The sequence below is a fragment of the Columba livia genome, chromosome 3 (genome assembly GCF_036013475.1).
Source record: "Columba livia isolate bColLiv1 breed racing homer chromosome 3, bColLiv1.pat.W.v2, whole genome shotgun sequence".
Taxonomy (NCBI): Eukaryota; Metazoa; Chordata; class Aves; order Columbiformes; family Columbidae; genus Columba; species Columba livia.
In genome coordinates, this window is record NC_088604.1 from 71,015,933 (window position 1) to 71,042,570 (window position 26,638).

General features: G+C 40.0%; 1 protein-coding gene across 1 annotated transcript; it reads right to left on the reverse strand.

Moving 5' to 3' along the window:
* Positions 1-2,953: 2,953 nt before the first annotated feature.
* PLG (plasminogen) lies at positions 2,954-25,723 on the reverse strand. Its single transcript, XM_005507615.4, has 19 exons — positions 25,585-25,723; positions 23,183-23,318; positions 21,330-21,436; positions 17,979-18,093; positions 16,977-17,116; positions 16,176-16,296; positions 15,933-16,051; positions 14,907-15,069; positions 14,180-14,310; positions 13,279-13,444; positions 12,393-12,559; positions 11,341-11,489; positions 10,036-10,129; positions 8,496-8,616; positions 6,845-6,919; positions 6,312-6,452; positions 5,559-5,665; positions 4,536-4,681; positions 2,954-3,652 (listed from the first exon to the last, which is right to left on the reverse strand). Exons 1-19 carry the CDS (start codon positions 25,631-25,633, stop codon positions 3,491-3,493), a joined length of 2,409 nt encoding a protein of 802 aa, XP_005507672.1. The 5' UTR covers positions 25,634-25,723; the 3' UTR covers positions 2,954-3,490.
* Between the last annotated feature and the right edge of the window lie 915 nt (positions 25,724-26,638).

Below are 26,638 nucleotides of genomic sequence, written 5' to 3' on the forward strand. Positions count from 1 at the left end.
ATCTTGGTCTAATGTTTGCATACTTAGGGCACTTAGCGATGAAGGCCTGTCTTTCAAGGCTGTTTCTAACTCTCTCTGAGCCATAGTGTACGGTCAATGAGATGCTTAGCTGAAGCCAGCAGTGATTGAAAGACACGAAACTAAATTAGCATCTCATAATATATCTGGCTCATTGGTGATATCTAGAAGACATGCCAAAACTGGAGCTACTGCTGCAGAGAGAAGAGTTCTCCTACACCACTGCGGTCTTCTGCAGACAACCGTGAACTCCCTGGGGCTGTCTGGCAGAAAGCAGCCCTGGACTGGAAGCTGTGGGCTTGCACTGGCCAGGTGCCACGTCTCAGCGCAGGATGGGAGCTCAGGTGCCCGGTCGCAGGGCTCAGCCCGGCCTTCCTTACAGCCGTCCGGCCCACAATGCAGGCACCGACCTTGGAGAGCCCAGCTGAGGTGGTCAGATGCCATGTTGTATGAACTGAGCTTCCCTCTTCCTTTTAGTGTTCTTCGTGAATTTATTTATTTTTTTTTTAAATCAGTTTCTTAAACCCTAAAGCACTCTGAGAAGGACTGTGAACATTGTTAAAAGCTACAGCTTGCCAAAGACTTGTCAATATTGTTTGCCAGCTGCTGTTGTTGATGGACAACTAAAATGTGCTGAGAAGTGAGAGACAGAAAGACTTGTTTCTGGCCCTTCACACTGTTTTTTGTTTTACATAACATCATGGGCTGCTGAGAAGAGAATATAAGTGAGATATTTCAGATTGTAAAATGACTGGGAGCAGTCTTACAAGTTTGGATGTATTTATTTTCTAAAAATTCATTATGTAAAGGACAGCAGCAGAAAACCTATGTGTGTGTTCTGAATTCTAATATTGAAGTACTTAACAACTTCAGGCAGAGTTTGTATTTGGTGATGGCTCCTGTGCTATCTCTTACCCCTAACAAGGATTTTATAAGATGGAAAATCCTTCTGTCTCTGTGAAACTTTGGTTTGCCTCATGAAGGTTGTGATGTGGACAGTAACCTGCTTGTGGGTGAGGGAGGAGGAAGATCTGCAGGGAGGGAGAACTCTAGGTGAAACCAGCTAGGGTCCTGCAGACCATTGGACAGGCTGCTTGTTTAAAAGGAGCTGTTATAAATTCCCACGTGCCTCCAGCCACTTAATATATTGAGCCTTATGGGAGAGTCCTACAAACTTCTACAATGGCTGTCATGACCCACCTCTGAGAGGCATGTCTTCTGGAGGGGCCAAACATGGCCAGCTTTCTTTGTCCTGCATGTGTTGTACTTCAGAGGCTCAGAGAGAGATGCGATGTGTGTAGCACACAAAAGATCACCTTATTGCTGCCAAAGGCACATGTTCAACATGACCACAGAAATCCAGGAGCTGCGTTCGTCCTGCCTGCAAAGAGATTCCCCAGACCAACAAGCATGTGAATGCGCTACCTGGTCCAAATGTACCGCTGCCACCAAATGTGCCTTGTTACTTCATCTAGTCTGTGCGAGTGGTCTGTGATAAGTGGTAATTTTTATTGCCATTGTCACTCTCACAGAAGGAAAAGATCACAAGTTACATAATTAAAAAGATTATGAGGTGGGACTTCTGTAGCCATCAGGTATGTCTAAGCGTTTCTGGTGGGTTTGGCGAGGGCAGCAGGGGTGGATTTGTCTGACTACAAGCCAGGTTTTAAAATCATAGAATCATTTTAGTTTGAAGAGGCCTTCAAAATCATCAAGTTCGAACATTAACCTAACACTTGCATTAAACCGTGTCCCTAAGAATCTCATCTATATGTCTTCTAAACACCTTCAGAGATGGTGACTCAACCTCTTCTCTGGGCAGCCAGTTCCAGTGCTAGATGACTTTTTTCGTGAAGCAATTTTTTCCTAATACCCAATCTAAACCTCCCCTGGTGCTACCTCAGACCATTTTCTCTCGTCCTATCAATTATTAACCATAATTGCAAAAGTTCATGTTGGAAGAGCTTTACAAATCAAAGATGCAACAAAGAATTTCTTGTTAGGGAAGTACTGTGCGGATTTCTTGGCTGACATAATGATCCAAATTAATAGATAGAGAAAATATGCAGGAGGGTATTTGTGCCCAGTGAACCCCCTCAGCTAAAGAGGTGAGTAAGGAATGCTTTATCAGAGCTGTTCCTGCTCAGGAAGGCAATGCCCTGAGATCATTGCTTCTCCCAGAATGAGAATCCTGGTGTAGAAGTGTTAAGAATCACCCTGCCACCTAACTCTGTTTTATAGCCCTTATCTCCATTTAAGTCTGTGGGAAAAAAAATAGAACCCCTAGAACATAACCCATCCCTTTTGTATCTACATGCATACAAAAAAATAAAAATACAGTCTAAATTAAATGATGCTCAGCTTGGCATGCCAGGGAGCGGGCCTCTGCACTGCAGAAAGTGAGCGAGACAAGCTCGAGCCCAGGAAGCAGCTGTGTTACTTGGAGCACACTAAGCACACCCTGGGGATGCAGGAAGGATGCCATGTGGAGCCGGGGGTTGCCAGGCTCCTGTGGGGTGCTCTCTGGCTGATATCCAAGGGGTGCAGGATGAGAGCAGGGCCTCATAGGTAGCAATTGTGAGCCAAGATCTCCCTGGACAGCACATTTAAAGGTCTGAGCTATCACTTCTTTTAACCACAGGCATGTGTACAACACCTTCTTTTGGAGAAGAAAAATGTACATTTAATGGTTATATAGTGGGATAAAGTTATATAGTGAAACAGATGGGTACTATGAACAATAAAATTTTATAATACATTAAATGGATTGTCTTTACTTGCTTTAATGGTTGACAGTTACTTTTCTGTCTTCACTATAGACTAACTTTAGGATGAGGCTATTTTTATTAACTGTTTTATATCTCTGATACAACATTTGTACTTTTGCTGATGCACAGATTTCTATGAAAATAAAAATATGAAAACACAAACCAAATATGTTTACTTCTTTTATTTTCACCTCCCCATCCTGTGTATTTAATGCTATCATATCTATCTAACAAAACTTCACATTCATATGAGACATGTACAGTGAGATTCTTTTTTGGTTTGTATCATTAAATTGGTAAGAGGCTCATACAACTCATAGAAAAAGAGAAGTATTCTCCTTTCTTCATTTGCTGGAAGCACAGCATCTTGGGAAAGTCAGCCTTAGAAGGAAAAGTCACTGTAGAGCCTAATATAAGATCGAAAGGCAGATGTGCAGTTATGCTTGAAACTGGGAATTTTGACACATATTTCAGAGGTGGTTAGGAGTATTGTCAAACACAGCAAACCATAAAACATATAGAAAGAGGGTAATGCACCATCAGTTGGGTTTCTTGGCAATAACTGTTAATTTATAGCAATTTAAAATAGAAGATCATATTTATTTTTCTTTCTTACGAATGATTGTAGCTTTAGTATTGCACTTGGAATCTTGTATTTCTAGCGTGCATACTGCTTTCCAGAAGAGTGCGGTCCATACCCAGGATCAGTAGCTTTCCATTACACTTTTAATCCAAGGAATATAATTGGAAACTCGAACATAAACACCGGGTTTCATGGGTTGGGCACAGCCAAGGCCCCAAGAGGTCACTCCATGTTGGACAAATTTGTCTTGGTTCAGACAGACTAGAGGTCCTCCACTGTCCCCCTAAACAGAGAAGAACAGGATGATTCCTTCATGGACAGCCCCAAGTGCAAGACTGGCCTTCTCACAGGAGGCACAAAACCAGAAGTAACTATCACCTGTGAGGGCTGCACAAGTTAAAAGCAAACACTGGAGCTCTAGCCAGAGCAGGGTTCTCTATGCATAGAATCATAGAACAGTTTGGGCTGGAAGTGATCTTCAAAGGTCCAACCCCCCTGCAAGGAGCAGGGACATCTTCAACTAGACCAGGTTGCTCAGAGCCCCATCCATCCTGGCCTCGAACACCTCCCTGGGCAACCTGTGTCAGTGTTTAATCACCATCTTTGTAAAAATTTTCTTCCTCATGTGTAGCCTGAATCTCCACTCCTTTAGTTTAAAACCGTTACCCCTTGTCCTGTCACAACAGGCCCTGCTAAAAAGTCTGTCCCCATCTCTTTCTTAGACCCCTTTTAAGTATTGAAAGGTTGCAAAAGGTCTCCTGAGAGCCTTCTGTTCTCCAGGCTGAACAATCCCAACTCTCTCAGCCCATCCTCATAGGAGAGGTGTTCTAGCCTTCTGATCATTTTTATGACCTCCTCTGGACTGTCTCCAACAGGTCCATGTCTTTCCTGTGCTGAGGGTTCCAGTGCTGGATACATGACTCCAGGTGGGGTCTCATCAGAGCAGAGTAGAGGGGCAGAATCACCTCCCTTGACCTGCTGGCCATGCTCCTTTTGGTGTAGCCCAAGATACAATTGGCCTTCTGGTCTGCAAGCACACATTCACAGCTCATGTCCAGTCTTTCATCCACCAGTACCCCAAAGTCCTTCTCTACAAGGCTGCTTTCAATGCATTATTTGATTTGAATGTGCTTACAACCAACTCTGATGCTCAGAGACCTTCTTACCTGGCAGCTATCTGTACCACCATGAATATTCCCAGCACAGAGCTCATGTTTTTTGACCCTTCCATTCAAAAATTCAGGGCGGTTGCATATTTTATTCTCAATTACAGGGAAACCAGTTTCCTTCAAGTAACCATCACCACCAGTTCCTTTGCAAATAAAAACAAAAAGAAAACACAAGAAATGACAGAGGTTAATTAACATCTTCACAATACAAATATAGAGATATATCTGAGCTGTAAAATAAGCATAGTCTTTATGCCTTATGTATATACTTTCCATGCATAATATGAAGTGATATCAAAATCAGTAAGCATCATCAGTATCATAGTACTTATCGCCCTCTACCACCAATCAAAACCCATGCTGCACTGATTGACATTCCTGCTCCCACAGTACATCCATATGGATCCACTACCCACTGGTACTGCTGGCAGTCATTCCCAAGCCCTTTTATTTCTCTGTATCTGCATTTTCTTCTCTGTGGAAGAAAGAAGGTAGGAAGCAAGCAGTTAAAAGTTGTGTGATGGGCAGAAGTCAGGAGGCAGAGAAGTACTGATGCCCTTCTCAATCAAGACAGAGTGGGAGGTTTAGAAACTGGGAGTTATGTTTATATTTGTGGGAGATCTTCTGAACAAGGCAAGTTGGGAGAAAACAATCATTCAAGAGAATGAGCAAACTCACCTTCATGTACTTAAGAAATAGCCTAAACCTAGAAAAACTTTCCTTCCGACTACATGAAAGCTGACTGGGGAAAAGTAGAGCAGACTGAGAGATAAGAGTTAGCAGCTTCTTAGGTCTGATTCTCCTCCCTTAATATTGGCTTAGGTGGTTTCAATTCACATGGCTCTGAGTGGTTTAGGAGAATCTAAATCAGAGGGAGACAGTGGAAAAAATGGCAGTACCTGATGAATTTTGATGAAATAGGTGGGCTTGCAAGCTTGTGTGGGGTGTGAATGTGCTTTGGATACAAGTATACACCAATCTCCAAACACAGAGCTTTCAGCTGTGTTAATGCTGTCTCACCTTTTGTTTCCCCCCAGCCTGTCACATAGCACTCCTCTCTTCCTCCCAACACAGTGTTTTCTTTTGGCAAACAAACTGGGATTACATGATCAGTGATGACTGCTGGGCTGAAAGAAACAAACAAGATACTTGTACAGCAACAATCATTAGCACATTTATCCCTGATACCACCTTCAGGTTTATAAAAGATTGTATATACAGTCAGTCTTTTTTCTTTTAAATCTTGAGCTTCAGGTAAATGGTTTTTCTGATGTGCGAAGCCCCTTTTGTTTTAGGCTCTGATCCCTCAGAATGTGGTACACAAAGTGGAAAGATCTGAGAAGGTGAACAGTTAGAGTCTTTTGATAATAAAATTACTAATATAAATCTAAGAGAATGCTTTGGCTTAGGTTAATGCATAGCCAACAAATCCTAATTAGAAAGCTACACAGGGGTAAAAATTAGCGGAATTTAACACACAGGTATTAACTTGCTCTGTCTGCATCCAGTCTGACTATTTATAAATCACTTTCAAACTGGACACTAAGTATGCAGCAGAACCCGAGTCAGTCTGACATGCCATTGGGTGCAGCTAAGACTCAATTAAGGAGACATATGAATTGTGCTGACCCTGCATCTGTTTTGGACCTGCATTGCAGCCGTGGAAAACAAAGCAGAAGCAGCATAAGCATCTAGAGAAACACACATTTCCTTGACACCAGCAACTACTAGTTGTCTCATCAGAATGAAGGAACACTTCAGGTGAAAGCATACCTGCTCAGTTTTAGCAGAGCAATGTCTGCTCTGTGTGGCTCCTTGAACAATTTCTCAACATCTCGTTTTTGCACTGATGCCTCTGATGCTCTTTCTCTGTGTAATCCAAGGTATACTTTATATGCAGATGGCCGTGAGGACCTATTGGAAATGACGGCACATGGTGAGTTACAGAACATACACACAGGATGTAGATGATTTATGATGTTATTGGGCAACTTTTTTGTCAAAACCAGAAAAAAACAGAACAAAACAAAACCACACAAAACCAAAACAGCTTTGGTGTAAACTTAATTTCTTAATCCCTTTTTATGGCATATGAAATCAAATTGGGAAAAGTTATCACTTTGTTATTCTTTGTTTCTTCAGTCAAAACTCTGCTTCAATGAATCATGAATTGACTTGGCTCAATTCTCAACTGGGTACAGCTCAGGTTGATTGTTTGGTCCATTTTGTTTCTCCTCTGATTTTCTTCCTAACGTGAGAAAATCCTGTGCAGGTGATAACAGGTGCAGGTGATAACAGATACTTACTTTTCTAAGCAGTGAGCAGCAGTAAGAACCCACTGAGGGTCTATCAGAGTTCCCCCACAGAAATGCAGGCCAAAACTGTAATAGAGCAGAGAGGCATGAAAAGGGCATTAGTTTAAGGTGGGAAAGTTAATTCTACTGCAGTTCATCTGGTAATTTTTCTAACATGTACACCTTTACAAACTAAAGACATTATTCCAAGTTTTCATTAAGAATCATTTTACGTTCTTTGAACAATATTTCTTACAATGACAGTAGTGTGTTGTGTGGACTTTTTTTAAGGCCTGTGGCAGTTGCACATACCCCCTGAGATCTGGAGCCTTCAATGGGGCATTTTAAAGATGCTCTTTAGCACCTTTTGTGCCCCACTGTGCCTGTCCCCATGTACACTCCTGGGGTGTTATCAAGGTGCTGATAGTCACATCCTCCCCTACCCCAGGGCAGGGTGACTTCAGCTGGTGGGGCAGGAGGGGTGGGGCCCTTGGTCAATTGACAGGGTTCTTAACAGGACCCTGAGTCAATTGACAGGGCCATTAACAAAAAAGGTGCCCAGGGTAGTTGCAAAGCTTCTGGACTATGTTGTAATGCCCACAGCCAGATCTGACCAGGTTATAAAATGGGGTCCCCGCCAAAGACCCCTTTGAGATGTCTTCTCAAATCAGTGAGTCTGTGAACTGGAGTCCTCCTCTTAGACTGGGATGCTGTCTAAGGAGACTTCCCAGGATTGAGAGCACCTCACCTCCTCGTTTGGCTGAATGGTTATTTACTGGATATGTCCTTGAATGAGTCCTTGCCTAACCCAAGCAAGTACAGGCCCTCATCCAACCCAAGCGAGTGATTATTTCTTGTGGGTACCCTGGAGTGACAGGCCTCTGGTTTTGTTTCTTGTGAGTATATTCATGCATGTTGTGGATCCTCATTATTCTTATGTTGTTGTACCCCAGTAATCTCCTCAACTGATATCTGAACCTGTATTTTATGTTGTCGGAGTGCTAACTAATTGTATAAACCCTGTTTCTAGTCTGTTTATTGGCTACACTTTTCTGGCTAGAATAAAGTCTGGTTTGGAACTTGTCTGCCTAGAACTGACTTTGGGGTGCCTCCGTGACAAGGCCTTGTGTGAAAACATCTGAATATGTGTTCTTAACCAGTATTTCTATTACTGGACACGCTTATTTGCAGTGATGTATTCCGTTTTAGAGATTCTGGCTTTTATCTAGCTCTGATCACAGACAGAAAGAGATGAAGCTGGCTTTGATTCCTAGTTTTGCTAATGACTTCACCAGTAGGATCAAACACTCACATAGAAGGACTGATCAAGATCTGTACTAGCTGTACTTCAAATGGTTACTTCTACTCATAGGATACTGATTCTACCATAGGATATAGTGACAGATATAAAGTCATTCTGCCTTTTAGTTAAAGTGTTTTTGAAATTACCAGTTGTATCGATTCTATAGGTATTTATCACAAAACAGAGCATTCTTGATTGTTTAAAAGACTTCCTTTAAGATTAGCACACATAAGACAGATCCTTGAGCGCTTTTTTTTTTTTTTAATTAAAATCAAGTTTAGAATTCTGCAACCACAGATTATAACATCCGATAAGAGACCAAGTTTCCTTGCACATAAAGATAATGGGGAATGGCCATACCTTGTCCGTAGACTGATTTGCCAGGGCCAGGAGTGTGGATTGGAAATACACCCAGCAACAATCCTTTGTGCACACAGCTTTGGTCTGAACTTGGCTTTTCCACACTCATACTGAGCAGGAGCTACAGAAGAAGAAAAAGAATCACTATAACGTAATTTAGCGTCTTCACTATACATCTACTATGCACTCTGAAGAGTAGAAAGTAACCTTGTTACATTTATCACTTCAGCTTTTGATTCTCTGTAGGCAATTGTATACCACACACCAGCTATATTTTGTTAGGTTACCTTCATCTGGAACACTTTAAAATGCCTGGCAAATTTTTTTCACATACACTTCTCAGTAGTCAGTGAATGACACATGAATACATCTCCAGTCAGACATAAAAAAGCAACAAACAAAACAAATAAACAAAAAAAACCCCACACAGACATAAACCAAAACAAAACAGAAGGGGAAGGAGAAAGAAATGGAGAGAAAGAAAAAATAAATTCTCCAAACATCATTAAATATACTCTTACAGATGCCACCAATGAAAAAGCTGCACTGGCAGCTGATTTTGAACTAGTCTTTGTGGCACATGAAATTTAATTACTGTCTCTGTGGAACAAAATTTTGTCCACTATAATCGCTGGATCTTTTGGTACTTCAGATGTCTCTGAGTTATTAAAAAATGGTAGTTCTTATTTAGCCATGGGCAACTGACTCTTTATCAACACAGAATTCAGAATTTCTTGTCAGCAAAAGGAGCTAACACGTGAAATTAAAGGGAAAGGCTATGTTTTCTCTGTTCTTTACCTGAACAACTGAAAAAAAACCCCATATTAATGTTAAAAATAATTTGGACCTTCAAAATGAATATAACCATGTGAAAATGCCAGCAGAGAGGATAGAGCAGCAAGAAAGTCACTGTTCTTCTGAGTGGGAACTACATCTCTCCCCAGCATAGCTTTTGTTGTTGATGGATATGGAAGGACTTCAACCCAAAATTTTGTAGAACTTTATCACGGTACACTTTGTCACACCACTTCACTCAGAGTGCTGAATGGCTTGATTACTAGTGACAAAGGCAATGGAATTTGGTTAACTATTTAGGGCCAGATGCACTTCCTGGACATCTGATATGTTACCATATCAGAGGAGGGAAAATTGGTTTTATATCCAGGACAGAACCAGAGCCACAGGAGCATGGGTGAAAAAATCTTACTAGGATAAGAGCACCCCTGCCTGGCCACACACACAGTTACACCAAGTGACCAGCCAGGAGCAGGGGAAACTTCTGCAGGAACAAACCTATTTCGAAACATACGGCAAAAGCCCCATGAGCTTCAGTGGGCTCCAGGTACAACTTGTGGTGGGTTTGTGACTTCAAAGGAATAAACACCATTCTTACGACTTCGAACACAGATTTTGAACATCACTTCTCCACAGCCTGAATTTCCAATCTAAAGTTATTGCACTGTCTTAATCACTGGATGTCCTCCAGTTGTCATGAAAGATTACTGGAAAGAGAGACACTAGTCTTTAAATGAATAATTACGGCACTTAGGAATGTCACAGTACTCCCAGGCTTTTCTTGGGTCTGTTGTGTAGCACCAAGGACCATTCACATCTCCATCAGGATTCCTGCAATACTGTAACAAAGAATAATGACACCAGCTATTAACCACAGGACAAAAAAGCCTATGAATGCTTGTTTCAAAATAAAATCAAATTAAATTTGGGAAATATTTATTTTTGCTTCCTTACTGATAAGTATTTTCCAGTTCCTTTTGTCAAAATTAGTTTCATTTTTCTATTTACTCTGTGAGTTTAGAAAAAGATAATAAAAATGAAACTTCTTAAGTTGTCTTCAGGCAGTAAGGTTCACTAGTGCAAGCTTGGACCTCTGAACTCTCAAAAAGTAGGAGATCTTGACCCAGGATGGGGTTTTCTAAAGCACTAAACTTCCTACTCCTGCTTCCACTGCAGTTTGTAGGAGCAGTAGGCTCAGCCCTGAGGTCTTTTCACATCCACTCTGGTTGCATGACTCTGGGGAAGTGGTTATTGCATAGCTGCTTTTGCACAACTTGGTGATGCCTATGAGTCCCAGGGGCAGGGGTGCAGCACTCAGCCTGACGTGCTGTGCCTGGTTAGCTGAATCACTCTTTAGGTCTTACTGGCCATACTGATTCATAGAACTGTGTGCTACCAGATATTTTTCTAGATCCCTTTCCTACTCTGAAACACATCCCATCTCTTATGAAAAAAGAAGATGTTTGCTTCCTTTCCGCAAGAGTCTCTGCCAAATACAAGAACCAAACATTTGTGACAGGCAGCTTTTTGGATGGCATTTCCCCAATGTGAGCTGGAATTCAATACAAGGTATGTGATGCCACCAGAGGATTGGCTAAAGCAAGAACTAAAATAATGAAACAAGCTCTTTTATTGCCTACATTGCTTGTCATAAACCAAGCAAGTATTATATATGGGGTGATAAAAGTCTAGAGAACTAGTGATGAGTACGTGTGTTATGAGTATGGAGATGAAGGTTAGAGATGGAGAATGGTTTACAGGATGGGTCAGATGCTTGTAGAACCTTGTAAGATGGGCTGCCACAGAAGCTGGAGGACTGAAAGGCAAATTAGTAGTGGATGGGGGCCTTCAACAGAGCTTCTGGGCATCTGTGTCCCCCACAGAAGTATGGATTGCTCATGTTGACAAGCATTACCATGATCAGGTTCTTGGATTGAGCTGAGAAAAATAAATTAATTTTCAAAGACCTGGCATGAAGTGCTTGCTGAGGAACCATGAAGAAGATGGGCAAAGCTCAATGAAAGCAAGTATTAAATGAAGAGTTGCTTACATTTTTATCCAAACCTGCCCCTGGATGAGTCATGGGTGTGAAATAGTCATGGCTATGAGGTTTCTGAGAACTCCACTCTTGACAAGTCCTGCCTCTTGCAGTTTTTGCTACTGTGCCACGATAATCCTTACCGTTACCATTAATGCAGTCTGTGAAATAAGAGGAAAAGGAAATGATTGTTCGCTGTGAGCTATCGGGCCACGTCCACACTTTATAGTGGTGAAGCGGAAATACATTTGAGGAAATGCTACTAGGACTTACATACCCTACATAGTATGTATACAAGGAAAGAAGGACACCGTAGTGTCAATGATGGCTAACAATCACATTTTAATTTCCTTGCATTTGAGACATTTTCTTCATGATCATGAAAGTTACCAATCAAAGAAGCTTAGATTCAGTTGACCCCTCATGACTCCAGAAGGCAGGACCACAAAGACCATGCCCTCATAAAGTCTTTTCCTTATGGACACTGATATCTGTCCATTGCCACATTTTACAGCAGGTAAAAACCAGTAATACATGTTCAGCCAAAATGATTAGCCTCCTAACCAGAAGAACATCTCATAGCAAAAAAAAAAAGTTGCAGCACTCTAACCATCTACTGCATAAAAAAGTTGCATCTGAACTGAATAAAAAAAGCCAGCTGTTCTCTGGTGGGAAATGGAGCCCTGGAAATGTGAATGCATGGTACAGGAAAAGACTTTTTTTCAGAACAGTTGCCAGCAAAATGCCATTCCTTCTATATTTGCTGTCGTTACTAATAGCCCATTCCCAGTAGCATGGAGACTTCTAGTCATCTGTTTCCTTGTGTATCCAGTGTTGCCAGATGTAGTATATAAAATATGTGATATTAATCTAAAATCAAAAGCAGAAACCCTAGTATAAAAATCTAGAAGAAAGTTTAGAAAATGAAAAGAATAGACACAGTGTTATATTAAATTCTGTAATTATCTAGAGTTTCCTGTCTTTCATCCTCATTATATTCTTGATGACGTTTTAATAAAACACTGGTTCTGAGCATTTCTGGGGGAACTGGAAAGTATTCTCACCAGGATTTGGTTCCAGTGTTGTCTGAGGAGGTTTTGGTAAAGTCACTGGTACGTGAATGTCACACCTCTTCAGATTGCAATACTCCCATCTCACACTGGGGTCGGTGGTGTAGCACCACGGGCGGGTATCAGCATCCGGGTTTCTGCAATAATTCTGCCTCAGGTCCCTACAAATGTAAGCATATTGTATGCCCATCCATGCCACTGCTCTGAGGAGAACTTGAAAGAACATTTTAGAAATCAGCTCTGCTACAGAGTTACCATTTATCCTGTACAGTGTGCAACAGAATTTCTTTCTCCAGCATATAGAAATCAAGAAACATATGCAGAATATTCAAATATGTGAGATACTTATTCAGTAACTAACACTTATACTAAAATACTCTAGAATACTACATACAAATCCAGATAAGTAAATGTACATATGTATATTAAAGATACGATTATTTTTACTTTTTTTCAAATACATTAATAGCTTTTAAGAATAAGTAGTTGTTTTGCATTTTTGAATAAAAAAATAGTAAATATTAGGAATAAGAAAATAACCCAACCCTTCCTCAAAGCTCTAATGAACTGCAGACTAGCAAGCAAAAGACAAACTCATGAAGAAGCTCATGTATAGAAAGAGTTCATTACAGTATAAGGGAAAAATGATGATAACTCTTAATTCCTTTAGAAGCAATGTAGTGACAACTGTGGTTTGTTTCAAAATGAGGTTAATACAAAATGTTTCCACATTAAAAAAAAAAAAAAAAAAAAGATTACTTTTATTGAGTGCACTCCTTTCCCAGTTTTAAAATCAATGTTGTGTAAAGATGATGCAAAGCAAAACAAGGTTATGAATGGTCATTGTCCAATGAAATGTGGAAATGGGAAATACACATACGCATTTGGGAACTGCTCTGCTGTTTTATTGTGTCGGTGCGGTGACATTGAGCTCCAGGCTTGACACTTCTTTCCCGTGAGAGTAAAGGAAGCTGTGCCTCGGTAGGTCACACCATTGCCTTGATAGCACTCCTCAGTAATCTGAGCCTGCTCAGGCACATCAACAGCTGTAGTGAATAACAGAAACCAGTCCCTTGCATCTTGATACTTTGATATTTACACATGAGCACAAAAAGGCAACAGAAAACAACAAGCCAGAGTATTTCACTGACTGCCATGTAATACTCTCTGTAACAGAATACTTCTCAGACCATAGATCAGAAGGAAGATTTCAAAAAATGTTTGTAAAAATGTCATGATAGGCTAGATTAAGAGCACTTGTACATCAATTTTGCTGTCAGACATGGGGACTTTTTCCAGCTAATGAACCAAATCGTTCACATATGGATCAAAACTTCTCCATGCTAGGGGAATGTCTGTGGCTTTGCCACAGATGCATCTGTGGAACAAGCCTGCCTTGTGTAAGGAGAATTTTCTTTTAATTGTTTTCTTATGGAATCTTGGTTCAGTGCTCTTAAATTATCTTGGGTTCTGCTTTGGATTCAGTTTCTCAGGAGCTGGCATGTAAAGCTAACTAACTTTTCCATGGAACATTTAAAAATTAAAAATTGGCAAAATGGGAAGACCTGTGTTACTGTAACTTTCCTGAGCTGGGTCAGCAGGTAACTCAAGACCTTCTGCACTTATCCACTAGACTGAACACACCAGCCTGGGCTCTACGCAAGGCTCAGGAGTTCAGCTGATACATAGCAGTACCAAGAGTTACAGCAATAATACAACTGAGATTTTTCAAAATAAACCTTGATGACCCTTCACTTCCAGATGTCTATTGTTGTTCTTACCAGGTGCCTCTGGTTCTGTCCCATCACAGGAGGGGATGGTGCAATATTCCCATCGGGCAGTTCTGTTGGTGGTGTAACACCATGGCATCTTCTCACCATCGGGATTTCTACAGTAGTTTTCCTCTAGGCTCCTGAAACAGAAAACTTGGCAAAGAAGAGCCTCTCCTGGAAACCTAGTAAAGGTTCTGAACAACAGGGGAAGGTACCTTGCTGCCTAGTTTCCTGTTGTATTTACTGGTGGGTAATTGCTACTGTCATTTACTGATGCCATTTACTAGACGAATAATTGCAACGCAGTGGTGTTTCAGATGTGCTAACCAGTCACCTGCTAGATTGATGGATGAACTAAGAGACTATACTACTTTACTAAGAGACTGTATGTGTAGCACTCTGAGGCCAAGAGCAGCATGGCAGAAACATAGGGTGAAAGAATCTAGCCCCAAGCAAATATCATAATGTAAATTCCTTACTCCACACTGCTTCACCTTAGCAACAATACCGTAAAAAGAGGAAATGAAGAAGGAAAAAGTCAATCAAGCAGCTCTTGAAAATCAGAGGAGGAGACACTCGTATCCAAGAACAAAGAAGTGAACAAAAAGAAATGTGCAGAAAAATAGAAAAGATGGAATCCAGCAGGTGATGAATGCTGGTGTAACCAAGGAACTTTGCAATGTAGTGGAAGAAAAATGAATTAATGGACAATGAAAAATGGAAGATTTTCACTTACTTGCAGGGATAGTTTTCAGGAGTGCGAGCATGTCTGTGAGGAGACTGAGAACTCCAGCGCTGACAGGTATTTCCTGACTCAGTAATAGATATTGTGCCTCGATAGTCTTCTCCTCTTCCTGATAGACATTGACGACCCGGAGCAGGAACTGGTGGAGGTGTTGCTATTGCAGAAAAATGAATTAAAACTAAGCAGTTCCTTCTAGACATCGTAAAAACCGAAACCGCTTTGAGCTTTATGATTGAGCAGGCTTTTAACTTTCTTTGCAGGTAAGGTTTAAAGACCAAAATGTCTGGAAAGGCCAAAAGGTAGAGAAAAGATCTAAAAATTTATTAGCTTTTCGTTCTTCTATTTCAAGATCTTTCCAGGCAGTCAGACTGCCAGAAGGGCATTTGCATCTGCTCCTTCACAGCAGCCAGGAGACAACACAACCAGGTGTTAGTGGCCCCACCAGAACAGAGTTGGAAAGTGAACAAGTGGTAACACCATGAAGAAAACTCGGGGGAAAGTGGCAGGTCCTTCAGTGCTGGGGTACGGGTGTAGGTGCAGAGTTAGAGACAGCAAGGAAGAGGTCTGGTGAGAAGCCCCAAGGAAAAGTATCATGGAAAGGGCAGGCTTTTTAGGGGAGAAGGTAATTGTAAATGTGGAGAATTGAATTGGAAGAGCAAAACAAAAGCCAAAAGATTTTCAGGAAGAGTGAAACTGTTTGACATTAAAAGAGGACCATCAGAAGAAACACCAGAACCACTGAACATCAAGGAACGGAGACCACTGAACATCAAGGAAGGGAGACGTGCTCAGAATTGCCTATGACAGAAATGTCTAGCCTCAGAAGAGCCATCGGAGGTTCATGTCAAGGTTGGGTTTTTGGGGAATATTTTTGTGGTTTTTTTTTTCTTTGAGGTAAAAGTAATCAGTGATTTATTCTTTCTTTTATCTTCGAGGCCTCCTCCATTTGTTCTAGCTCCTTGCACCACCGTGAATGGAAGCTGCCTACATGTCTTTGTTTCTAGAAGTCAGACTCACTGCAACGAGGAATGTCACAATATTCCCAGCGTTTAGTTGGGCTGGTAGTGAAACACCAGGGTCGAGGTTCACCATCAGGATTACGGCAGTAATTCATCTTCAGATCCTTCTCTGGAAAACTGAACAGGAAAAATATTGTTTTTTTTAAATGTCACTAATAGCTGCAACAATTATCAGGTCTGGGGCTGGGTGGTCTTCAGGCCACCATTGACAACAACCAACCCATCAGAGAGTCTGACTCACTTTTCCGGAAGGTATCCATGAGAATGAGGTTGCTGGGAGTCCCAGCGCTGGCACTCAAGCCCAGACTCTGTTGTTGCAACAACTCCGTGGTAGTTTTCTCCACTGCAGTGCATGCACTCCACTGTAGGAGCAAGGCACAATGAGGACAAGAGAGACAGAAACTCCCTGAGAAGCTGCGTACTCATCTCAGATGAAGCTGAAGAGCTTGATCAGAGCACAAGGCTGAAGGATTGACATTTTTTGGCAAAGTAAAAGCTTATTTTTCTTGGTAAGGTGACTGCGACTAGTTGATTGTGTATATAGTATTCCATTTAAAGAAAACCCCCCAACATTACAGACTATAGTTTTTTAAAGAGCTAAATTAAAACTTCTGAGCTATAATTGAAAAGCTGTGCCTTGCTGCTGTCACATTTTATTGACTTTTACACTAGCAACTGTCATTTGGTTCAGTTCTAGGATTAAGATGTATGAATACTCTCAGATCTGTTTTGGAGGGCTTTTGATGTCTTCCTGATTGCTGGTGAAAATGTCTCTGGAAAGTATCAGGTTGAACTAAACTCAAGTTTGGAACAAATATTCAATTAAAAACAAAGGAATCTGTTGAGTCACCATCCATGGAGGTGTTTGAAGATGTATAGATGAGGTTCTTAGGGACATGGTTTAGTGCTAGATTTAGGTTTTGGTTGGACTCCATGATTTTAAGGGTCTCTTCCAACCAAAATGATTCTGTGATTCTATGACCAGCTTCACATTCTTGAACATATCTTCCAAAAAGGGAAAGAAATCAGTACGTGTCCTGACCTTCACACTCTGGGATGTTACAATAATCAAATCTGGTAGCAGGATCTGTTGTGTAACACCAGGGTCCCTTTTCATCATTATCAGGATTTCTGCAGTAGTTTTCCTCCAGTCCTGCATCGGGATATTTTTCAGGTGTGTAACTGGAACAGAATTTAAACAGGATTAGAGAACAAGGAGAGTGTCACAATGGTTCACCTGAGGACTCTACAAATTAAATCTTTATCTGAGGACCATTTTGTAGATGTTTTTCATTAGAAGTCTTCTAATTGTTACAGCGTGCCATTGCTGAAGAGTTGAAAGTGTAGCCTAGCTATAGAGTTAGAAGTGTAGTCTAAATATGGTGCCTCTAAGACCAGTCATGAGTTTAGTACTTGCCTTTACTCCAGCTATTCAGTTTCCAGTAACTTTTGCCTAGGTGAGGTACCCTGTGGCACATAGAGGAAAGTCTCCTCTGGGACATGTTCCCCCTGGGAGATGCAATAAGAAGATGTTTGGTGAAATGTGGGAGTTCTCTGTAACCTGGTTGCTATGCCTTCTCAATAGGAAGTTCCTAAATAAACCCAGTTGGGTGTTTTTCATTGAAGAAATACTGCCCTGTTATTTGTCTGTGGATTCACTGAAAAATTGATGCATCACTCTCTCATCTGCCACATGTTATATCTTCAGCCAAGAGACATTGTTCTTGCCCTGGTGAGATTAATGGAAAATGCTTATTTCAGCAGAACCAGGTGCTTTCCTGTCTAGAGTTTTGCTCACATAATGACCACAAAATTCAAGTGCAACTGACAGTGTCCCTATTGGTCATGCAGCCTAAATTGCAGGTCTCTGAGTTACAACTCAGATTAGAGAATTATCTTATTTTAGATAAGTGTAGAAAAACACTTTATCAGAAGACTTTGAACACTGAACAAATGGCTTCAAAGACTATCTAGCACATATAAATTAGCAAACTTAGCAAATTTTGAGAAAAAAAACATATAAACATACACAAAAATGCCTTACTTTGGCTTATGGGGGGAATTATCAGCCCAATTCTGGCATGGCACACCTTTCTGAGTTTTGGCTTCTGAGCCTCTGTAATCCACTCCTTTTCCCTTCTTGCATTCTAGAAGATAAACTGAAATTATATGTACTTAATTAATCAGTATCATGACATGTCCACTGGATTTCAACATATAAAAAAATCATCCTAATACATTTAAACAGCAGATTTAAATAATAAAATATGCTATTAACATTTAAATATGTGCTATAACAAAATAGAAACACATTTTCTTTCATTGCCTCCCATGATGTTTTTATAGTTATGCACAGTAATTAAAATCAGACCTTAAAAGAGAGACACCTGAATTCAGCTGAAGAAGATAACAGGACAGAATCACAGATGCATATGCATAACATTTTACCAACTTAAATAACCAATTTTTTTTAAGTTCATATAAATGTGGATGACATTGTTTCATTCAAGTTCATTCATTCAAGTGATTCATGATATGCTAAAACAATTACATTCTGTTGTACAAGATAAAATGGGCAGTTATTTGAAGATACATATTACATATGCTTTTGTACTCTTAGGTGCTGGAACTTAATAGTATATTCATGAAAAAAGGAAAAAGAAGGAGTGAAAAAGAATGAACAATGAAATCCTGTCTTGATATAAGTCAAAGGGAATTTTAATGTTGAATAAGCTTAGGGTTGTATCAGTAGCCTTAAAAACATTAACTTATATAAAATTATTAATCAATAAGCTAAATGAGAACTGAAACCTCGATGCTGTCGTTTTTTTCCCCAGTGGGAGGGAGCAACCATAACCCCATTGCAGCCTTTAGGATTTCCCTGGGAGGACTGAATAATCACCTTTCCCAGCAAAGAGCTGGTGGCTGTCGAGGGGAGAGCAGCTTTGCAAGGGGCGGCTCTGCCCAGGCACCGCTGAAGGAACACAGATCTTGGCACGTTCCTCCAGCACTTCTGCATCTGCAGTTTATGGACAGTCACTGTCAGGCCATATGTCCTCTGGCTTGGAAAACTACGCAGGAAACTCATTTAACATTCTTCTATGCAGAAGGTATATTTCATCAGCCGGTTCCTCCTTTCTTGCTACAATTAAGCAATCTGTCTTTTAGGCTCTGGCCTGACTTGTCTCAATATCTTTAAGCAGTGTCCAAATCAGATATTTGTAGAGACCCGGTTTTGCATCAGTTTTTCTTCACATCAAAGTTATACCAAAGTTACACCCTTTAAATACAAATTTGTCTTGTCAAAAGTGAAAAGAATTAATATTTGAACCTGGAATAAGGTCCAGCTCTTCTGTGGGCTGATAGGTAGTTTAGATCTGGATATATAGGTGTATTTAAAGGCAAGTCTTTATTTCAATGTGTATATATGGGCATGTCTACTCTAGAAAAATTTAGCTGGGAGCCATTTGGATCCCTCAAACAGTTTTGCAATATATTAACATAAAAACCTCAATAACTGAACATTGAAACAGTCAAGTGCTGACTCCTTGTGTTTGCATAATCTTTTGACCGTTTATATAACCTTTAGGTTTTTTTTTTCAGTCTGATGACTAACAACCAACTTTGATCCTCAAAATCAACTCATGTTCCTTGGGTTAACTATTTACAAACAGTTATGTGGATAACTATTCCCAAATGCTAGCTTTAATTCTTGTCACTTTTTCTGTAAGCCAGAGAAGGTTAACTTTCTCCTTTATAGAACACACCATAGAAAAAATTATTTCGAAAACTTTGCATTTTAAACCAATTGTCATGCTTTTCCTTGAATGCAATCATAAAGAGCAATTAGGTCTCATCAAGTAATTGCTTCAACTGAAGAAATAATGTTGGTTTCAACAACAGTATTACAAAAAGCATCTGGGCATGGGAAAGGAATTTCCTTGAAGTCTCAGGACAGCAGCAGCAGTTGGAGGCAGTGATGTGATCTGCCCAGCTATATTTTCCATTCTGTTCTGTAGCAGATTAAATGGATGTTACCATTAGAACGGACACATGATTATTTGAGATTCTCTGTAAATGAAGAGATGAACAACACAAAAAACACCTGACACATGGACAATAGGATGTGGTTTTGATGTTCATGATGTATATGTCCATCTTTTGTTTTCTTCAAGTAGATGTGCAATTTTCAGACACTTCAGTTGTGTAAAACTACAGTTTTGCACACCTTTACTGATGGAGTTCTGTTTTCCAAGACACCAGTATCCATGCCTATGATCTCAAAAGCTTAAAAGGATGCAGTAACAAATCCTCTCTGAAAATTGCAGGACTCTCATCCAGGTTCTAACCTCAGCAAATCCAAGGAATGTCTCAACAGTAAACCAGAATCATGATCTATCTCCTGCTCACAGTACTGAAGCAAAATCAGTAAGGATTATTGACATGAAAGTTGTTTGTTTAGTCTCTAAGCTTTGTAACTTGTTAATTGATCCATTCAGTTTTCCTTCTACAATAGGAACTGCAAGTCTATTAACGTTAATTAATCATGATTCTGGGATATTCCCACCAGCTTGTGGGTGTAATAAAAATCATAGAATCACATAATAAAAACCATAGAATCATAGAATAGTTTGGGTTGGAAGGGACCTTCAAAGCCATCTGGTCCAACCGCCCAGCAATGAGCAGGGACATCTTCAACTAGATCAGGTTGCTCAGAGCCCCATCAGCCTGGCTTGGAATGTTTCCAGGGATGGGACATCTACTGTCTCTCTGGGCAACCTGTGCCAGCATTTCACCACCCTCATTGTAAAAATTTTCTTCTTAATTTGTAGCCTGAATCTCCCGTCCTTTAGTTTAAAACCATTGTCCTTTGTCTTATCACAACCGGCCCTGCTAAAAAGTCTGTCCCCATCTTTTTCTTAGGCCCCTTTTAAGTATTGAAAGATTGCAAAAGGTGTCCCCAGAGCCTTCTGTTCTCCAGCCTGAACAACCCCAACTCTCTCAGCCTGTCCTCATAGCAGAGGTGTTCCAGCCCTCTGATCAGTTTTGTGGCCTTCTCTGAACTGTCACTAATAGGACCATGTCTTCCCTGTGCTGAGGGCTCCAGAGCTGGACACAGATCTCCCAGTACCTTCTGTGTTCCCTGAGCAACAGTGCTCTTTTTTGCCTGTGGACTCTAGGATTTAGGGAGCAGGAAATATGCTAGATTACTAATCTGGGGAAGAAAAAATGGTACTGCTGCTATACTAGTAATGTGGCAAAACTCAGGTATTAGGTAAGGCCTAACTTACCCACTTCATCTGATCCAGCCCCAGTTTACAATAGGGTTATATGAGTCTCACTGGAAAGTGTATCTCAGTGAAATAATATAAAAAAGAAATAGACACAGACATACTTCTTTTTTCATAAAGAACTGCATTTGTTCTTCTGAATATCACTGCTGTTTTGGTGTTCTCAGCCAATGTTAAACACTGTTGGTCTTTACTGGTGAATAAGAAGGCCCTGTTGAAATTAAGAGGAGAGGACAATGTAAGAAACAATAGCTGGATGTGTGCATTATTGTCCTAAACACCTTTTCTAGTATTCAGTTATAATTTTAGCAAGCACTGCACTTCAGCGATATTTGAGATTGAGTAATGTTTCACAAATCACTGAGTATCACATCTCCCATTTTCAGTGGTGATTTTGACTCTCAAGTCTTTCTACCAGACTTAGGTTGAAAGGGAGCTACATGAACCAATTATGACAAGGGATAAAAGAAGATTTATAATGTGCCAGAGTCTCAAGAGAACATGTTGAAGAGGATATATGTACAAGGGACCTTGACCTTATTTCAAAAAAACTGGTGGTCAGTCAAGAAATGAGACATTCTGTGGTATTCAGCAGTTACCAAGGAACAGGTACAATGCAACAAGCCAGGACCTTAAATTACCTTGCGATAACTGTTCTGAGTCATCATAAGTGAAGTAATTTAAGCACTTTGGAAAACTCTGCCGTTTGTCTTCTCAGCAAGAACCTAGTTTATACATCTGCAAAACCGGAGCAGATAGTGTGACCTTCACAATAGCATCTGAGGAAAACTCTTTACAGGCTGTCTCATTTCAACAGCTAACTTTTCTGAACCAAAAAAAAAAAAAAAAAGAGCAGTAGCAACACGGCATTCCATTGGTGGCTCTCTACCAGGAATGTAAATACTGACAAAGCTCATTCTGTAGCCATAAGATCAACTGGTATGACCCCGTTGTGCCTGGTCTTGTAAATTCTCACAGTCTCTCCAGAGGAGAGGGATCACATCTGGGCTGCTGGGAACAGTGTGCATGAGTTATCTGGGGATTTCTGATGGTCCTGGGTCAAAAATACACTGGGGACTGTTCCCCCCGATCCAAGCCCAGCTCTCAGTAATCTCAGATTTACAAGAAGGGATGTAGTGAACAAGCATGGTCCAACACACTGCTAAGGGGGGACAACAAGCCTGAAGTACTGATCTGAAATTGTTGATCTGGAGCACTGATGTGAGAGTGTTGCAGTATTGGCCTGATCTTCAATCTCTGCCTGACATTTACCTTTCTTTCCCTAAATCTTTCCCTGCCAGAGAACATCTGTTCTTCACTGATTGTAATAGATATCATATAATTGATTAGGGAGGCAAGGAAAACACAATCCTGATGTTATTACAGCTTCAGATGATGGTAGGCTCAGACGTGAGGTAGAGGCTAAGAAATGAAACTTGTTAAATTCAAGTGCTGAGAGAGGGCTTGGATGGAAGTAGGGTTTCAGATTGCTAATGTTTAGGTGTCTGTCTCTTTCTGAAAGTAAATAGAAGATGTGCAAGTCCAAAATCTATAAAAATTCAGAATAAGGGATGTATCTGCATGACAAGAGGTAATGCAATGAGCATAAACCATGCCATTATTGTTGCCCTAACTTTCCAAGCAATTAAATATGACTCTTCATTGCAAAAGGTGTCTTGAAAAAACATGTCAAGCTGGTTTTCAGTATGCCAAGATGTGCATGAAGGTTTCAAGATGTTTTCCAATAAAAATGCGACATAATTTTCCTGATTTCTGTTTTTCTACTGTCTTTATCAATCTGTCCCAGACACTGTTTCTATACACCTTTTGTTTTTCCAGCAAACATCAGACACAGATGCTCTCAAGAAATCACTCAGAAGTTCAGACTGCTCATACACAAGGCAAACTGCCCCATAATGTGCAATAAAAGATGTACATGTGCACCAGTGGAAATTACCTGCAGTTAAACTTAATTTCAGTTTCACATCGCTCTGCACATTCTTCTTTACTATTTGTCTTATAAAGTTGCTTCTTTGGGTTGAGCAGCCAAGCTCCCTCTGTTCTCACATAGTTGTCTAGTATGTTTCCTTCCACTACAGGGAAAAAGAGAGAAAGAGGTTAAAATGAGAATGCTGATATGATTATTTCAATTTTTTGTGTTAAAATTGTTGTCACTTGGTTGAGTAAGATCATCATTGATATGCTGGAATAATTGTTAACGGTGACAAAATATGGGTTAATCTTGCCTTCCTAGTATAAGAAAGGCTAGTATCACTGAAAAGCCAAGGTAATACAGGATGGAGAACTGGCTTGAACAGTGCTTTGTATCATTCTGAAAGTCATAAGAAGAAACACAAACCTAGGGTATAAAGTGATAGGAACAGAGAAGACAACCCAAGGAGTGAAAAAAAGTGAGGTATATCAGAAACAAAATATTGGCGGCCCATACTTTGCAGAAAGTGGAGAAATGGGACTCAAGAAGGATGTGAAACAATGATTGTCCATTGGTGATATCTACCCACATGTAACGACTTCAGTATTATCAGACATCTCATCGCTTCCTCTTTCAAATGCTCTGACTCTTGAAAGAAACAAGCCATCCTCAGTCACTGGGGTTACCACTTTCAGTTCATCATTTTTGTAATAACTCTGTATTCAAATTACTTAATAATTTTCTGTATACAGGCTAGGGAAAAGTTTGGCTATAAGAGCTGAGAGTTTAAAGGAATGCATGAAGGAAAAGGATAGCTGCTTTAAAAAAAATAAAATAAAATAAAAAAAAAAAAGATAAAGTGAAAAAGGATCCAATAAAATTTCATGTGACAGGCTCATGAATCACTGATTCCACTAGTTATTTCAAAACATAAGTGGCATTAAGAAGAAATGAGTTTTGGGAGAAAACATTAAACTAGCTTAAAACAGTACCACAGGGATGCTGCAATACTCTCCACAAATACAAGAAATACAAGTAAAGAATTCCTATTATGGCACACCTTCCATGCAACCTTAATTCTGTTCTATTTGACACTTTGCAATAATATTGTCATTATAATTACAGCATTTGATTATTAAAATATTTACAGGGTCATAATTGATTTGGGTCATAAATATATTTTTCCCCTTTTCTGTTATAATTACATGGCAGGGCATACTACTGTAAGAAAAATGCAAATATTTACAGCCACTTGAAAAAGTATTTGCAAACAAATGCAGAGTCTTGCAGACAAAGCCAAAATCTTTTTTTTTCCTAGCCTTTATAAAATTCTTACTTATTTGAGAAGTGTATTTGATTTGAATGAGGCTCATTTTCTGCAAAAACAAAGTTTACAAACAAGAATTAAAATTACAGTGATCATTCTTAGCATTAAATAATAACTAGAATTTTTAATGCTGGGTCATATCTCTAATATTTCTAGCTAAAATATACCCTTTATATCTTTCTGTCACCTTTGGTTTTAATCTATATTTTAAAACTATATCTGTAAAATGCTTGTGTCTTTTATTGTGTTTTTTTATTGTGTTGGCACACTTATAGCTGTATTTTTAACCGCAATTACAACAAACTGAGTAGTTATACAGAGGCCTGAAAGAAGATGTGCCATCTGATTCACATAGTTCATTAAGTTTAAAGTTTTCAGGATAGAGAATATTTATTTCAAATTTCAAAAAGAGTTACAATCTACTAAACTGACGGAGATATAAGTAAAAAGCCTTACTCAGTTCTTGTGTGTTACAAATTATTTTGTACTGCCTTCCACAAAACTAGTCCTGCAGCACCAAAAATACTGCAGAAACTAACGCTGACCAGATTTTGGCCTCCCTATCACATGGAATGAAAAATTTCCTGTTAAGATTGCAACTATGAAAAAAACTGAAACTCTAGCATGTAGAACAACTTTTTCCTTTCTTTGATGTTTTGTTTTTCACAACGCATTTACAAATCTTAAAACAATGAACATAAGGATTAGAGTACTTGGCAATAACAGAGAAAAGAAACAACGCTAGGAAAAAAGGCTGTCAAAACCAGAGACAGCCATGTCTTTATAACAGGCTCTGGGGCTCCTTTCCAAGAGTGCCCCCATTTCTGGCCATGGGGCAGGTTTGCTGGGATCCATTAGTTTCCCACACAGACAGCAAGACTGTTGTTGCTCTTCTGATGTCTCTAACAAACACAACACTGGAGCAACCACAGCTCTTGCTTAGTTCAACAGCAACTCTTGGTGGTCAAGGAAGACCCAAATCCATTGTCTTCCAGGTAAGTGGTGACACAGGGATTTGGGGACCTACCTTCACCAGGTGGAAATTGCATGTGTTTGGCCCCCATCTCACCTAGGCAAGCAGAAGGCAAAGGACTCTTACCTGAGCTGAGCAAGAAAAGAAAGAGAAAGGCAGCTTTGCTAATCTCCATATTGGCCCAGCTGGCGGGTGCTGGAAGTTGTGTGTGTCAGTGCACAAAGTTTTATTGACTCGCACTGGAGTGAGGCAGCATCAAACAAACAAGGCAGGTACGTTCAGTTAATAATTCTCCTGTGCTGTGACCCCCTTTGCTGTGGTGTGGCCATTCAAACAACCTTGAATTGGATGGATTACCAAATCAGACGCAATCATTTGTACTGGATACTGGGAAACTTGAAGGCACTCTCTTGTTTTGTGGAGCATGTTTTTGTTCTCAAATGGTTAGGTCTTTCTTTGCTAGAGAGCAGACAGGAATAATGTTGCTGGAAAGCATGCGAAATCGTAGGTCCAACAGAATTCTAATATCTCCTGACACTAGAGTCCCAATGGCATAATAATTTCAGCCATGTATACCTAATAATTTATAAGGACCAACTTCCACTTAATCTCAGAGTAATCATGATTATCAGATTCAGATAATATTAAGTCTGTAAAACAGTTAAATTTTACATTTTAATTAAAGAATTCCTTCTCTCCTGTGTTTTCTTGACATAGGCTTTCCTTTTTTTTCTTATATTTGGGAGCAAGACTTAGAGTTCATTTTGGTTCAGTAGCATAACTGTAAGGTAACACCCACAGATGGCTACTTAGTGTTCTTCCTTACCAGACATTTAACCTCACACTGCATGCATAAACTCATCCAGTGTCAGACTTTGCTCATCCATGTGTTATCCTTATTTCCACATCAGCTCCTTCTGCATTTCCCAAGTGGCCTTTGCCTTAGAAAAGTTGCACTGCAGCACCATTTCATGGCTCCTCTGGCATATTAGGTCACTAGTCTTGCTTCAAAACAACTTGTTGAATCAAATGTGTTAGTGACTCACCAGAGGCAGGAGGGGGCTGAATACTGGATGAGGAAAACAGGCTTGAATGGAAACTGCTGGGTCACACAGTTCAGACTTCTGCAACTGAAGGCAAAAAGTTTATAGAATCATGAGTTCCTCCTAAAAGGAACTTC

What these genes read in the sequence shown, in the direction of transcription:
- PLG (XM_005507615.4), bottom strand. Translation starts at nt 25,633, where the DNA reads ATGGAGATTAGCAAAGCTGCCTTTCTCTTTCTTTTCTTGCTCAGCTCA. An exon ending in GAAATTAAGTTTAACTGCAG is followed by an intron (nt 21,437 to 23,182) that starts GTAATTTCCACT and finishes TAATTTCAACAG; the next exon opens with GGCCTTCTTATTCACCAGTA. An exon ending in TTGTGACATTCCTCGTTGCA is followed by an intron (nt 15,070 to 15,932) that starts GTGAGTCTGACT and finishes TTTCTGCAATAG; the next exon opens with CAACACCTCCACCAGTTCCT.